The sequence below is a fragment of the Mytilus californianus genome, unplaced genomic scaffold (assembly GCF_021869535.1).
Source record: "Mytilus californianus isolate M0D057914Y unplaced genomic scaffold, xbMytCali1.0.p SCAF_7, whole genome shotgun sequence".
Taxonomy (NCBI): Eukaryota; Metazoa; Mollusca; class Bivalvia; order Mytilida; family Mytilidae; genus Mytilus; species Mytilus californianus.
Window position 1 is genome coordinate 22,485,068 of NW_026262723.1, and position 14,395 is coordinate 22,499,462.

General features: G+C 31.5%; 1 protein-coding gene across 1 annotated transcript; it reads left to right on the plus strand.

Moving 5' to 3' along the window:
* Positions 1–50: 50 nt before the first annotated feature.
* On the plus strand, positions 51–9,839 carry LOC127709273 (NHP2-like protein 1). Its single transcript, XM_052214703.1, has 5 exons — positions 51–133; positions 6,675–6,792; positions 7,942–8,045; positions 8,637–8,670; positions 9,325–9,839. Exons 1-5 carry the CDS (start codon positions 131–133, stop codon positions 9,447–9,449), a joined length of 384 nt encoding a protein of 127 aa, XP_052070663.1. The 5' UTR covers positions 51–130; the 3' UTR covers positions 9,450–9,839.
* The last annotated feature ends 4,556 nt before the right edge of the window (positions 9,840–14,395 follow it).

Sequence of the window (14,395 nt, forward strand, 5' to 3'; positions counted from 1 at the left end):
TAACATAAAACACTTTGAATACGTAGATTGTTGAATTAAACATCCGTTTTTCAAATCGAGGCATAAACGAAAACATAACCACGAGGACCCAGTGAAGCTTTCAGCCGAGGGAATATTTTGTACTACAATCATGGTAAAACACTTATCAAAAATAGCATTTCTGATACAAACTAAATATACTTTAATCGAAATTTAACTTGTCATGGGAAACACCAACCCCAATGCTCATTGAAACCATGAAACAATGATTTGTAAAAAAGGGGGGTTGGACGTAAACTTTCCCTGAGGCTGAGAGAAGCGTCAATGGGCTATTCCAGAAATAGTCTGTCCCCCCCCTATGGAAGACATTGGAATTCCAGATTTTTTATTCTTGATTTTTTCTAAAATTCCAAACAAATTCTCTGTCTGGACCAAAAAATTCCAAACTTTTTGTCTGTTAGTGCACATGAAATTCCATGTATTTTCTAAAGGGACGAATAATTTCCGTACAATTTTTACTGGTAGTCATTAAGATTTTCCAGAACAGAAATATTTTGTGACCAATAATTTCCAGGTTTAAAACACAAGAGTTCTGATTAATTCCCTATGTATATGTACATTTCTGGGGAGGGGGACAACAGTCTGATACAGCGATAGTAGTTTAGAGAGCAGGATAAATGATATTGATACTGTGGAATTTCATTTTGTAGGTTGCACTTTGTAAATACAGCTGTTTCACAGACTATGCCTCTTTTGGGGTATACATTTGTATATCATATTCATAGATATTTTGTTTTGTATATGTACTTGTTCCCAGATATGATCTAGATATGTTTTATCTCTGACATAGAGACATAACTTGGGAATGTTACCAGAATAGGTAGATATTTATAGGTAGCGGCCAACTTGAATTCTGAGGAAGACCCAAAATGAAGGGAAAGGGGGGAGCAGTACAGAATTTTATTAGTAAATGTTCAAACTCTTAGAAGTTCTGGGCATGTTAATGTTGAAAATATGCCGCAGATCCCTATGGTTAGACTTTTGAATAAAATAGTTGTGCTTATCAACAACTTTCCATTCTAGGATTTAATTTTTGTTACAAAACTTCATAGTGAAAGTGGCACAGTTTGAGCTGTAAAGGGGGTTCCTATGGGAAATTACATTGTCTTTATTTACAGATGCGCAACCTACGATTTTTATCTTGAATTGTTAACTGTTGAATGTTAATCAGGTGCAAATTTCAAAATGATTGGATTAATAGCATCTATGATTAGCATCACTCAGTGGAAAATTATATCACATGGGAAGATAAAAACAAAGAAAATTTGTTTTGACAAATATTTGATGCCTTAATGACCTTTTTAAACACATCAAAAATAAATACTGACATCTGATTAGTTTCAGACTTATGATGGTCAAGTAGATGATAATTTCAACCTAATTATATATTTAGAATTTAATCTGTATTTTTCACCATTAATTAACACCAATAAATTGTGCAATTCGATATCTCCTAAATTTTAGAATGAAATTTAGGGTTTGTCCTATATCATTATAAACAAATGTGATTTTGGGTTACTTCAAGCTAAATAGCCAGAACATTTACCAATCTATATAAACAGCTAAGTGATACATCCTTTATTCAAACACACTTGTTTGTCTTCACAGCAGGAAATTGTCTAATTACCACAATATTGTAGAAGACTGACCAGATTGAGAAATGACCAGCTGTGTACTATGACTCTACTATGGATTGCAAAATACTGTTACACATAAATAGATTCATTTAGATTGTTATCAGAATCAGTGGCAAACTGTCTACTGACTTTTGAATTTACACACAGAAGATCCCCCCCCTTTTTTTTAAATTAATGCAAGGCAATGAGAACTTTTATAAATTGATTATTTGTGTTTAGTTTTTTATTTTCATATGAAATTAAGCATATAATTTACTAAGATAAGAAAAATAAATATAATAAGAAATGACTGATGTTTGAAGAATTAACCTATTTTCAAAAATATTTTTATTGTGTACTGGAATGAAACTTTAAATGATATTGAATGCAATGTTCTCCTACCAATTGAATAATCTGAAAATGTATTCTCTTAACAATGATGTCTAAAATTTGACATGAGTTTTGAAATCTAAAAAGTTTATAAAAATTCATTACACAAAAAAACTGACATTCTTAAGTCATCCTGTTTTACAATTTACTATTTGTCAAGCCTGCAACTAGAGTTCCCCAAGCTAGACATAGCAACCCTTCTCTCTAGTGTCATCAACATTTAAAGGAGTAGGTCCGGTAAGGGCCAATTTTGGCCTCAAATTTCAGGTACATCTGATGAAAGATTTTGGGCACTTTTTAAACACATAAGTGTCTTCTTCAGTCGATTCAATTAGTTGATGTGAAAGATTTCAACTGGTTAAGTCATTAAAGACGGCAAAATTCAAGCTTATATATATGAAAAATCTATCAAATATGCCATAAAATGTCACTTTTCAGATGTTTTTGTCGAAAATGAAAGTGGCCGCATTCGTGTTCATTCTCAACCCTTTATATATGTTATGTATTATCATCAAATACAACATACATCTAAATTTTGAGACTGAACACAAATGCGGCCACTTCCATTTTAGACGGAAACCGTCTAAAAATTAGCTCAAATTGTAAAATTGTGAAGATTGCAGTAATTTTGCATGATTTAACGATGCTAGTACCCGATACATGTGCATTGTATTGTAAAAAAAAAAGCCCATACTTATGTAGCAGAAGTATTCTTAGCTTTTCAGTAAATAGCTGAAAGTTTACATTTTAACAATTTTGTAAAACTGCTATATTTTGGGGCCAACAAGGGGTCTTACTGGGCCTTCTCCTTTGTTTTGGGTTAATTTCTTTTTTATTTTAAGTCAATAGCTTTGTTAAATATTCATGGAATTTTGCTTAACTGACAGACGCTTCTTCTATACAAAGACAGCATCCAGAGATTATTATTCTTTTTTCAATATTTCACTGATATAATGGACTAAGTTTTGTTTGCACTAACATATATTGTTTACAAAACTTTGAAATTTTCAAAAAACTAAGGATTTTTTATTACAGGGATAGATTACCTTAGCTCTCTTTGGAATTTTGGGTCCCCAATGCTCTTCAACCTCATAATTTATTAGGCCTTTTATTAAACCTTTTGGATTCGAGCATCACTGTTGAGTCTTTTGTAGATAAAACCCTAGTCTGGTGTTCACAATTTAAGCCTGGTATCAATAATGTGGTTTTTTAGACTTCAAAATAACTTTGTCAAAGCATTATGGAATGATTGATATATTGATTGAATGATTGGTGTTGATGCCACTTCAGCACTATTGTGCTATTTTGTGGCGGTCAGTTTTTATTGGGTGGAGGAAGCCATAGAGAACCATGATATTCGGTAGGTCTCTGCCTTATAGAGCTAGCACTAATCTAATAAGCAACATTTTAATTCAAAAAGACACAATTTTTTAGTTGACAAGATAAATTAAGAGTACAAATTAAACATCCAAGTATCATTTTCTGTGATTAGGGATAATTTCATAGAATTTGATCCAATATCCACACATTTTGGTGCAAATCATATCTCTGGCCTTTCATGGATACTGTGCTATGTAGCAATGTTTTGTTTTTTTCCGGAATTGTATTTATAATTAAAGGGAAACCTTCATCAGAGACCACCCCTTTTGTTTTTGTTTTTCATTTATTTCTTTTTTATTACTGTTTAAAGATTAAAAAAAAAATTTAATATCTTTTTTTATTTATTATTATGGTAATTTTACCATGCCCATTTTATATAAATTTTATTGTTTATCAGTAAATTTCATAGTATAGTTTTATATGCAATATTTTTAAAATCTGTTTGTTTTACGATTTTATAACATAGGGTTTATTGTTAATTATACTTATATATGTGATTGGATAAATGTTGTAAAGCGCTTAGGGTAATTTTAATATTATATAAATCGCTGTTATAAATACTGTATAATTTAATGTTGAATTAAGTGTTTCATGGTAAGAATTTTGTCTGAAGAATATCAGTTTACTTGTGTGGTTTACATGATGATGGTCATTAATTAGTTCTGCACAGAGTGAAATATTTTGTAGGAACTGTGATGTTCATACAAATAATTTTATAGCTCATTTCACTAATTCACCAATGTTCTATTTCTTTTGAATCCTATTGATAGGTTTTTATGGGATCTGGCACCTATTGTAGAATCTGTTTTAAAAAGATGCCAGTATTTCCTGAATACTTTTTGAAGTTTTTCTGCTTGAGAATGATAATATGTAATGAATGATACATTACATCTATTTCAACTTTGTTCTTTTTCTTTAAAAACTGGGTGGTTTGAGTTTTTATGAAGATATTGAAATTTTTCATGAAGATATTGAAATTTTTCAGTATTCTTTCAAAAGCATTTCATATCTAAAACACCAGTATTTTTCAAAGCGTTCATCTTTGAAGATTTATGGAATGATTATTGCATTCTTAAGTAAACTTTAGCAATAATTAGCATTTCAAACAGGAAATCCAATTTCAATTACTATTTATTTAGTGGTAGGGATGAGCTGCTAAAAAGGTCACCATGGTCACTATTTCAAGCTTCATTATATATGATCAAATCTGGAAATTAAGATGAAGGTCAAGTTTTCAACTTGCTATTTATATCACAAGTATATGAAACTTATCAGATGTCAGAATCTTTTGATGTGATAAAAACAACAGTTGTAAATGTATCCAATAGAGGTCAAATCAATTATCTATCTATTAATTTTCCCATATGCATTCTTACCAGCTATTAACTTGCTGTTTGTGCTTTTAATCCCATTGTTTAGACATTTTTACCTAATTAACATTAAAAATATGTAATAATGAAGAACTACAAATTTTTAATTTTACACTTTGAGAGTGTTGACCATAAGAGAAATAGGTTTAACAACTTGAGAAAATTGGATATCGCTTGATATCAACTCTTGTTATTTAATTTAATTACTAATAATAAACTCGCCACAGGCTAATTTATTATTATATTGAAATTAAATAACTCCAGTTGAAATCAAGCGATATAATTTCAATTCTCACTTGTTATATGAAACCTATAAGTACAGCCTTCAACATGGAGCCTAGGCTCACACATCATAGTAAGCTAGAATGGGCCTGAAAATGACCAGTGTGAAACAATACAGACGAGAAAAACTAATGGCCAAATTGATATACAAAACAATAAATGAAAAACAAATATGAAATACAGTAATAAGCGACAAAACCACTTAAATTACAGGCTTCAGACTTGGGACAGATATATATATATAGAAAATATATGCAGCGAGGTTAAAAAAACGTATGTGCTGGATCCAAATTCTATTGGGATAGTGGTGTATTTGTCTGCAATGACAAGACTTCATGTACACTGGTAAACATATTGGCTAACAATTCTTCTAGTCAGGGATTTGTTTGCGCTTAACTTTTAAACACACTTCTTTTGGTTACGGCTGCATACATATGTATATGTTACTTACTAAGAAAAAAATTCCAGTTTTTTTGGCACATTTAGAAAAAAAAACAGATAAATTCCAGACAGAAGAAATAAAATCGATGTCTTCCATAGGTATTGCTTCTAATCTTTACACTAAAATTTCCAGACAAATTGACAGCATCATGAAAAAAATTCCAGTATATTTAAGTTTTATATTGCGTTTAAAATCTGGAATTCCAGAAAATTTTGGTAATGGTGAAAAATATTTCCATGGATTTTTTTTTTTACATCTTATGTCTTCCATAGGGGGGGGACAGAATATTTCTGGAATAGCCCAATAGAAAGAATATGAAATATATATTTCTCGGCTATAATTCACAAAATCTGACATTTTAATATGATGAGAAAGAATTTTACTTAACATGTGTTATTCATTTTAATTTTCGCATGTTTAGTAATTATGATAAGTTGAATGATTAGTAGTACTACTACTAGTATAGTACATTTTTTGTACATGTGAAAATTATAAGGCTTCAAATGTACTATACTACTACTCCTTCTTAAAAAAAATAACAGCCAATTGATATACAAATGTACAGGTAAAACATGTTGAAATTGTATATAGAAAATAATCCTAAATAAAAAGAAAATACATACTATTGCCTGTAGAGTTTATCATAAGACCAGATCTACATGTAGCTTTAATAATGACACGGGGGGGGGGGGGGTCTCAACATTGGATTTTGGGTACAGTTGTGCAGCTGGGATTTAAAAAACACCCCCATTCATATATTGAATAATTGTGAAATCCCTACCTATACATATATTTCACAATGAAATCATAACCCATTCATATATTTATCAGCTTAAATATTACCTAAATATATCACAATTGGTCAATTACTACCTATTGATATATTTCCTCGGTAAAATTGCACCCCATTGATATATCTGACGTATCAAAAAAGGGACCCATTCCAGCGGCACACATGTATATACCTTCATATAGGAAGAGACCCCCCGTGAATAATGACTTTTTTTTATGTCAATAATTTAATGAAGGCCCTACAAATTCAAGTGCTAAAGATTTAAGAAATTGATGAATTCAGTATCTTTCTGCCAGACATGGCAAATCTCTGATACTTACAAATGTAATGTTTATATAGGTAAATATATGTTTGATTTTCAGACTGAAGAAGTAAATCCTAAAGCTTACCCATTAGCTGACCCTAACTTGACACAGAAAATATTAGACTTGGTTCAGAAAGCAGCCAGCTGTAAAGAATTAAGGAAAGGAGCCAATGAAGGTATTAAACAAAGATTAAAGCCTACAAACAGATGTCACGCTTGAACAAAGACCCACCCGCCTAGGCTTTTGAAATTCTAATACAGGCCAATAGAAACTTAACAAAATATTCCAATTAGCATAGGGCATGTGGCTGCAAAAGTTCATCGTGAAGACTGAACAGGATAAAAAAAAAAATCCAGCTCCGTCTGTCCATCCCATTTTGGTTTCCGCACTCTTAACTTAAATTTGCTTCATGATATTTTTATGAAACTCGTACACAATGCTCAGAACAAAAATTGCCACAGATTTTGAATTTGGTTAAACTAGAGTTATGCCCCTTTATAACTTAAAAAATACAAATTTTTACGTTATCGCACTCTTGCTCAAGTTTTCCTGATGGAAATTTAATGAAACTCCTACACAAAGCTTAAAACCAAAACTGCCTGACAGACTTTGAATTTGGGCAATAGATGGCTTAACGTTCTAGAGTTACATGTATGCCCTTTTTAACCTATAAAATTGCAAAGCTTGAGAGGGGGAAGTTGTGTCCTTAGACTTCTTTTATTTTCATTTCTCAAAAACTCTCTGTCCCCCCACCAACAGTGAATTTTAGATTTCAAATTGTTAAAATTCTAACGTGGTTCTGACCTTCCAATATGAAATCAGTATGTTTGTGTTTATAACAACTTCCACAATGATATTTTTGAACTTTTAGTTACAAATGAATAATGTAGAAATTGAATTGCAAAACATTTACCAGTCTTTTTCAGTGCAATATAAACATATATGCATTTGATTTATAGGATGAATGATATTACATGTAGCATTGATTTTTTCAGCAGCATTAATTTTCAACTAATCTTGGTATTCTTTCTCTTTAGTTAAGTAATTTCATGTAAGGACATTTATCGGTTTGTCAAATGGTGATATTACATAAACAATAGTTCATAAGATGTAATTCTATACACATGTCATTATTTACTAGAACATTCATCTTTTATTCATACATGTAATTGCAACTTGAAAAATTTACATGTACCAGTATTAGGACAATAATGGAAAGAATAAAAAAATCTTCATTATTTTTTTTCAAACTTTTTAATTTGGTAAACTAACTTGTAAAAGCTTTCTTGCTGAGTTGGTTTAAATGTATTATATTTGTTAACAGCTACAAAGACATTAAACAGAGGAATATCAGAGTTTATTGTGATGGCTGCAGATGCTGAACCTTTGGAGATTTTGTTACATCTTCCTTTACTGTGTGAAGACAAGGTAATGTATACAAAAAAACTGGTATCTTCAAGCAAAATTAATACTTTCACAATAAAAACATGAACAAAATTCAAGTGAATTTGTTATCAATCTCAACTAGATCATTTGGTTGTTACAGGAATTAACAGTGTACATTGTCATGACAACAATCAAGTTTTGATTTGATTTTTGGTGTTTTAACGCCACTTTTAAGCACCGCTTTTGGGCTATTTCTTGGCGGCCAGTTTTTATTGGTGGAGGAAGACGGAGTGTCTGGAGAAAACCACCGACCTTCCATAGGAAAACTGACAATCCTAGTCAATTAAGATTGGAGTCGAGTGCACCTGCACAAGCGGGGTTCGAACTCACAACCTCAGTGTTGACTGGCTAGTGATTACAGTAGTAACTACTTAGACCACTCTGCCACCGAGGCCCCTATCAAGTTTTGAAGGTGCCGTTCTTACAATTTGCGTAAATTTTTCTCAGTTAAATGTAATGCCTTCTTTTATAACAATTTTCAACAGATTAAGAATAACTTATGGATATCAATTATTTTCATTGTTTAAATGAACTATCAGTTTAATTTCATTAGATTATTTTTTTGTGTTTCAGAATGTACCGTATGTGTTCATAAGGTCCAAACAAGGTATGTATATACGACAAACAAAATCATTCAGTTAAAAATTATGTATGGGGATAATATTTCAAAGTTAATGATGCAGTTTATGGATTATTCCCTCCGACATATATTTAAATATAAAAATAAGAAGATGTGGTATATATGCCAATGAGACAACTCTCCACCAGAGACCAAATGACATAGAAGTTAACTATAGATCACTGTACGGCCTTCATCAATTAGTGAAACCCATACTGCATAGTCAGCTTGTATATATTCAATAGTGATTATTTTAGTGAGAGAGATTCACAATGTGATATCTCTGTATATTACATAGGTATTATTAGATAGCAATCACTCTAAACTCTTGTCATGGATGTTAATACAGTACACAGAAAGGAGATTAAGTGAAAAATCACTCTCGTTGGTGATATTAACAGTGAACTCTGGTGAAAATGGATGATCAACTATGAAATAGTTCTGTGTATTCAATAAATAATATATGACAGGGTTGTAAATCAAACTTATCATTCTGAATTACCAGTAATCACCCTGATTCACTATTCACAGCTAAGGTGATTTTGTAAATATTGTAGTATGTTCCCCTATCTGTTAAGGATACAATGATGTGAAAATGGTTGATATTTGTTTAATTAAACAGTTTATAACCTTATATTTCAGCATTGGGAAGAGCCTGTGGAGTATCAAGACCTGTTATCTCCTGTTCTGTCACAGTCAATGAAGGATCTAACTTAAGACCACAGATCCAGACTATCCAACTGGCCATTGAGAAGCTTCTCATATAGATATGTTGTCTGGTGGAAAGAAGGGAAACACATTTTCTATATGATTATGAACACTACCTAAATAAGGAAACTTATTTTTTATGACCTTTATCTTCTGGATGTCCCAGATAAGCAACAGAGTCAATTTATATATTCAAATCATGATGTTGATTAAATATAAAGTAACTGAGTTATCTCCCATTGTTCATATAAAACTACTGAGTTGTCAAACGTTTGTACTCAAACTCTTCACAATTTATCAAATCTCAAAGGAAGCAGTGTTCAATTTCATTCATTCTAATCATTTTCATATTTTATCATTTTATAGTGTACTCTTTTACTTCAGTGTACACAAATTTTGTTATAGGAAACATTGTTAAGGTTTTGTAAAAATAAAATGTCATAATCATATACTGTGTTTTTCTAAAAAGCATTATGTTTTACCATTATCCTTCCTCGTGTATATAGGTCACTAAATTGGTGTTCAATGACTAATAGCTAATCTTGACTAAATCATTTCAAATTAGAAATGTTTGAAGGGCTACTTTACACAGATGTATTTCGAACTTGGCATTTTTTCACAGTTGACATTCTAGTATATACCCCTTGATAAAGTTATGCAAAGAAATAACCAAGTTTACGATTCTGCTCAAAAATTAAAAAGTGTTTTCTGATGAAATGATTTGAAATTTTGATACTATGTCTAATACTCCAAACAAAAGTAGGGTTCTGATTTGGCACATTGCAAATTATATCCCTTGATAATGAGGAAAATAGCCAAATGTAAGGTGTGTACCACAAGTAAGGTGTGTACCCAAAGAGTTGGGCTTGATTTCTCTTAAAACTTCATATTTCATTTGGCTTTTTTTAACACCTGATTCAAGTTCACTTATGAGTCTTTTGTAAACGAAACATTTGTCTACCAACATTAAATCTTGGCATCTATGATGAGTTAATTGTATATAATATACAAATGCTATCAATACATCAAACAGAAATGCTATTGCTGTCCACACATAAAAGGACAACAATGCATTTTGCTGACCATACATCAAACAGCAATGCTATTGCTGTCTACACATAAAAGGACAACAATGTATTTTGCTGACCATACATCAAACAGCAATGCTATTGCTGTCTACACATAAGAGGACAACAATGCATTTTGCTGACCATTAGAGGACAACAATGTATTTTGCTGACCATACATCAAACAGCAATGCTACACATAAGAGGACAACAATGCATTTTGCTGACCATATACCAAACAGCAATGCTATTGCTGTCCACACATAAAAGGACAACAATGCATTTTGCTGGCCATACATCAAACAGCAATGCTATTGCTGTCCACACATAAAAGGACAACAATGCATTTTGCTGGCCATACACCAAACAGTAATGCTATTGCTGTCCACACATAAAAGGACAACAATGCATTTTGCTGACCATACACCAAACAGCAATGCTATTGCTGTCCACACATAAAAGGACAACTATGCATTTTGCTGGCCATACACCAAACAGCAATGCTATTGCTGTCCACACATAAAAGGACAACAATGCATTTTGCTGACCATATACCAAACACCAATGCTTTTTCTGATCACACATAAAAGGACAACAGCCCTCAATCTTCAGTGAAAAAATATGTCAATTACAGTCAAGATATAAACAAATGCAACCATTTACCAATAAGATGTGTGCACCTAAGGAAAATTTAGACTTGCTGAAAAGTTGTTTAGGGGCAGAAATTTCACCCTGCAATAGGTCAGCTTTGAATCTTAACAAGACTAAGAGAAAAGGGTTTCCAAGTTTTTGTCTCCTGAAAGACATAGGAATGCTTAACTGGTTGTAACAGTGTAAACTCTTTTTATAAAGCTTTATATATCAGAAGGTTTACAACCTAGATACTTCATATCTTATATATACAAATCTATATTAACTTTCTTATGTTCATGGTTTTTGACCTCATTTTCATAGTTCAGTATACAAATAAGGCGATGTGGTATGATTGCCAATGAGACAACTATCCACGAAAGTTAAAATGAAGTGGATGTAAGCAATTATAGGCAACCATACAGCCTTCAACAATGAGAAAAACCCATACCATATAGTCGGCTATAAAAGGTCCCGACATGAAAAATATGAAACAATTCAATTTAGAAAACTAACGGCCTAATTATAACAAAACAATTAACGAAAAACAAATATGACAGACATTAACCAACGAAAACCAACTGAACTACAGGCACATAATGTGGAGGGGTTAAGCATGTTTTTGAGCGCTCAACCCCCCCCCTAACCTGGGACAGTGGTGTAACTTATATAAAAACTTAAAAAACAACAGCAATATTGCTGTCCATACAAACAAAAGGACAACTGCGACATTGCAGTCCATACCTTTAAAGAGAGCAGCACTATTATGTCCATACAAACAAAAAGACAACAGTGAAATTGTTGTCCATACCTTAAAAGACAACTGCACTATTGCTGTCCATACAAACAAAAGGACAACAGCGCTATTGCTGTCTATACAAATAAAAGGACCACTATGCTATTGTTGTCTATACAAAATAAAAGGACAAACGCGCTATTGCTGTTCATACAAAACAAAAGGACACGCGCTATAATTGCTGTCCATACATAAAAGTACAACAGTGCTGTTGCTGTAGATACATTAAAGAAGACACTTTCTATTATTGTCTATACATAAAAGGATAGCAGCTCAAACTACAAAATTACACTGGAGTTCCGAATGGTGAATACTGGCTTAAAAATATTCCGACAACAATTTCAATATGCACACCAAGGGCGTACCATGCGCGCGCTTTTGGCGCAGTTGCTTATTTAACCTTGCATCAGGTCCATTTCTGACATTTTCAAGGGATAATCAAGTACTATTTTATCGTAATATGTGACCCGCCGTGACATTTCCAGGTTTATGGGGGTATAACGTCAATTTGAGAAAAACATTTACTTTCAAGTGTAATTCTGTATGGGGACATACAATAGATATAAGAAGATGTTGTATGAGTGCCAATGAGACAACTCTCCATCCAAGTCACAATTTGTAAAAGTAAACCTTTATAGGTCAAAGTACGGCCTTCAACACGGAGCCTTGGCTCACACCGAACAGCAAGCTATAAAGGGTCCAAAAATGACTAGTGTAAACCATTCAAACAGGCAAACCAACGGTCTAATCTATATTAAAAACGAGAAACGAGAAACACTTATGAATCACATCAACAAACGAGAAACGAGAAGCACTTATGAATCACATCAACAAACGACAACCACTGAACATCAGGTTCTATTATCTAAATTATCTAAAGTCTATTTCTATGACAAATTTAGGACGTGGATAATTAGTTAAAATACTTGGTACTTATTGATTTATATGAGCAATATTTTATTTTTTACCACATATATAATACATTTACAGTGATTTTCAAAATAAAAGAAAGATCACTTATTATAGTATGAAGGACACTCAAACTGGTCAAAAATAGCAACCAAATGTCAACGTGGAGTACGGCATATCAAATGTTCACTGTATAAAACTAACTGCAAAATACAACTGCTCTCCTTACTTATACTGGTCTTACACATAAATGGTTGAACATTAGAAATAACTATTAATTAAGAAGTATTTGTACATCTAATTTCACCAGGTTTGTACAATTGATTAAATAACTATTGTAACTGTTTTTCACGAAGATATATATATATATATATATATATACACATAAAACTTTTTAATAATTATCTAAAGTAATCTAAAATTGAACAATTATTTCAATTTGATACATTTTGGACAAATCTTTAGAAATTTACAGTATACATGTTCTTTTCAATTTTGAAAGATCATCAAAGTAGAGAACGCATAATGAAATATCATTTTGTAAAATTATAAGTTCAATATATTGCCACTGATTTACGTATATAATAAAATAAATGACTGCCTATAAATGCCAGTGACAAATGTCACTTGAATATTTAATATCAAATCGTTGATCATAATGGAAGAAACACCAGTATAGAAACAAAATTGGGAATAATTTAGTATTATGGAATTATTGGTATTTAATAAATGTTAATACGAAAAATATGATGTACAATGTACAATATACAAAAGAAGAGAATACGAAAAAAAGACGCTAAATTATACCCGTTTTTGAGACAGATTTAAAAACGAAAAATATGCAGAATGAATAAACCAGACTTTGTACTGTTGAATATTATTAATTAGCATGTTTTAGCAAAACACAATCAATCGTATATGTTGAATTGCCTGGATTGGATGAGAAAGAACACAGATATCAGTTGATTCGTAACAGACTTTTTTACGAGAAAAAAAGGTTTCAAATTGAATAAACCGTTGAATTAAGTTTTATGAGTAAAAAATGATAACGTCGTATTATATGTCTAATTTGAATAGTTTGCTAAAAAAAAAAATTAGGTACTTTTTTGTTCTTCAATTTCTTCCTTTTTGTAAAATATGTAAACATCATCTTGACTTTTTTCTTTTTTTTTTAATTATGTCGCAACATGTGATATAAAAACGATATCTTCCCTATTGCAAGTACGTAGTCTTATTAATTGATTTTCCAATTTAATAAAATCATGCTAAATATACAGAGGTCGATAGAGACATAAATTTCCTGAACGTCTTTGAGCTGAAAAATTTCACTCTGCATGATTTTAGATCCTTATGTAAAAGACATTAATAGAAGGAATTATAAAAATGCAAACAAATTCTTCTTCATTATTCAGATTTAATCTAAATACACATGTAGTAGTTCCAGTACTTAAAAGAAAATATCACTTCTATAAAGGAGGGGGAATGGGATGTTTCTTTCACATGGAATATTTAAAATCATTTTGGAGGATATTCAAATAATACAATTTTTTATATCTTCTGGAAGGCACTGACCCTTCATCTTTTTTTTATTAAATATATAATA

Coding starts and splice junctions, on each gene's coding strand:
- LOC127709273 (XM_052214703.1), top strand. Junction 8,046..8,636: donor CTTTACTGTGTGAAGACAAG/GTAATGTATACA, acceptor TTTGTGTTTCAG/AATGTACCGTATGTGTTCAT. Junction 8,671..9,324: donor GTTCATAAGGTCCAAACAAG/GTATGTATATAC, acceptor CTTATATTTCAG/CATTGGGAAGAGCCTGTGGA.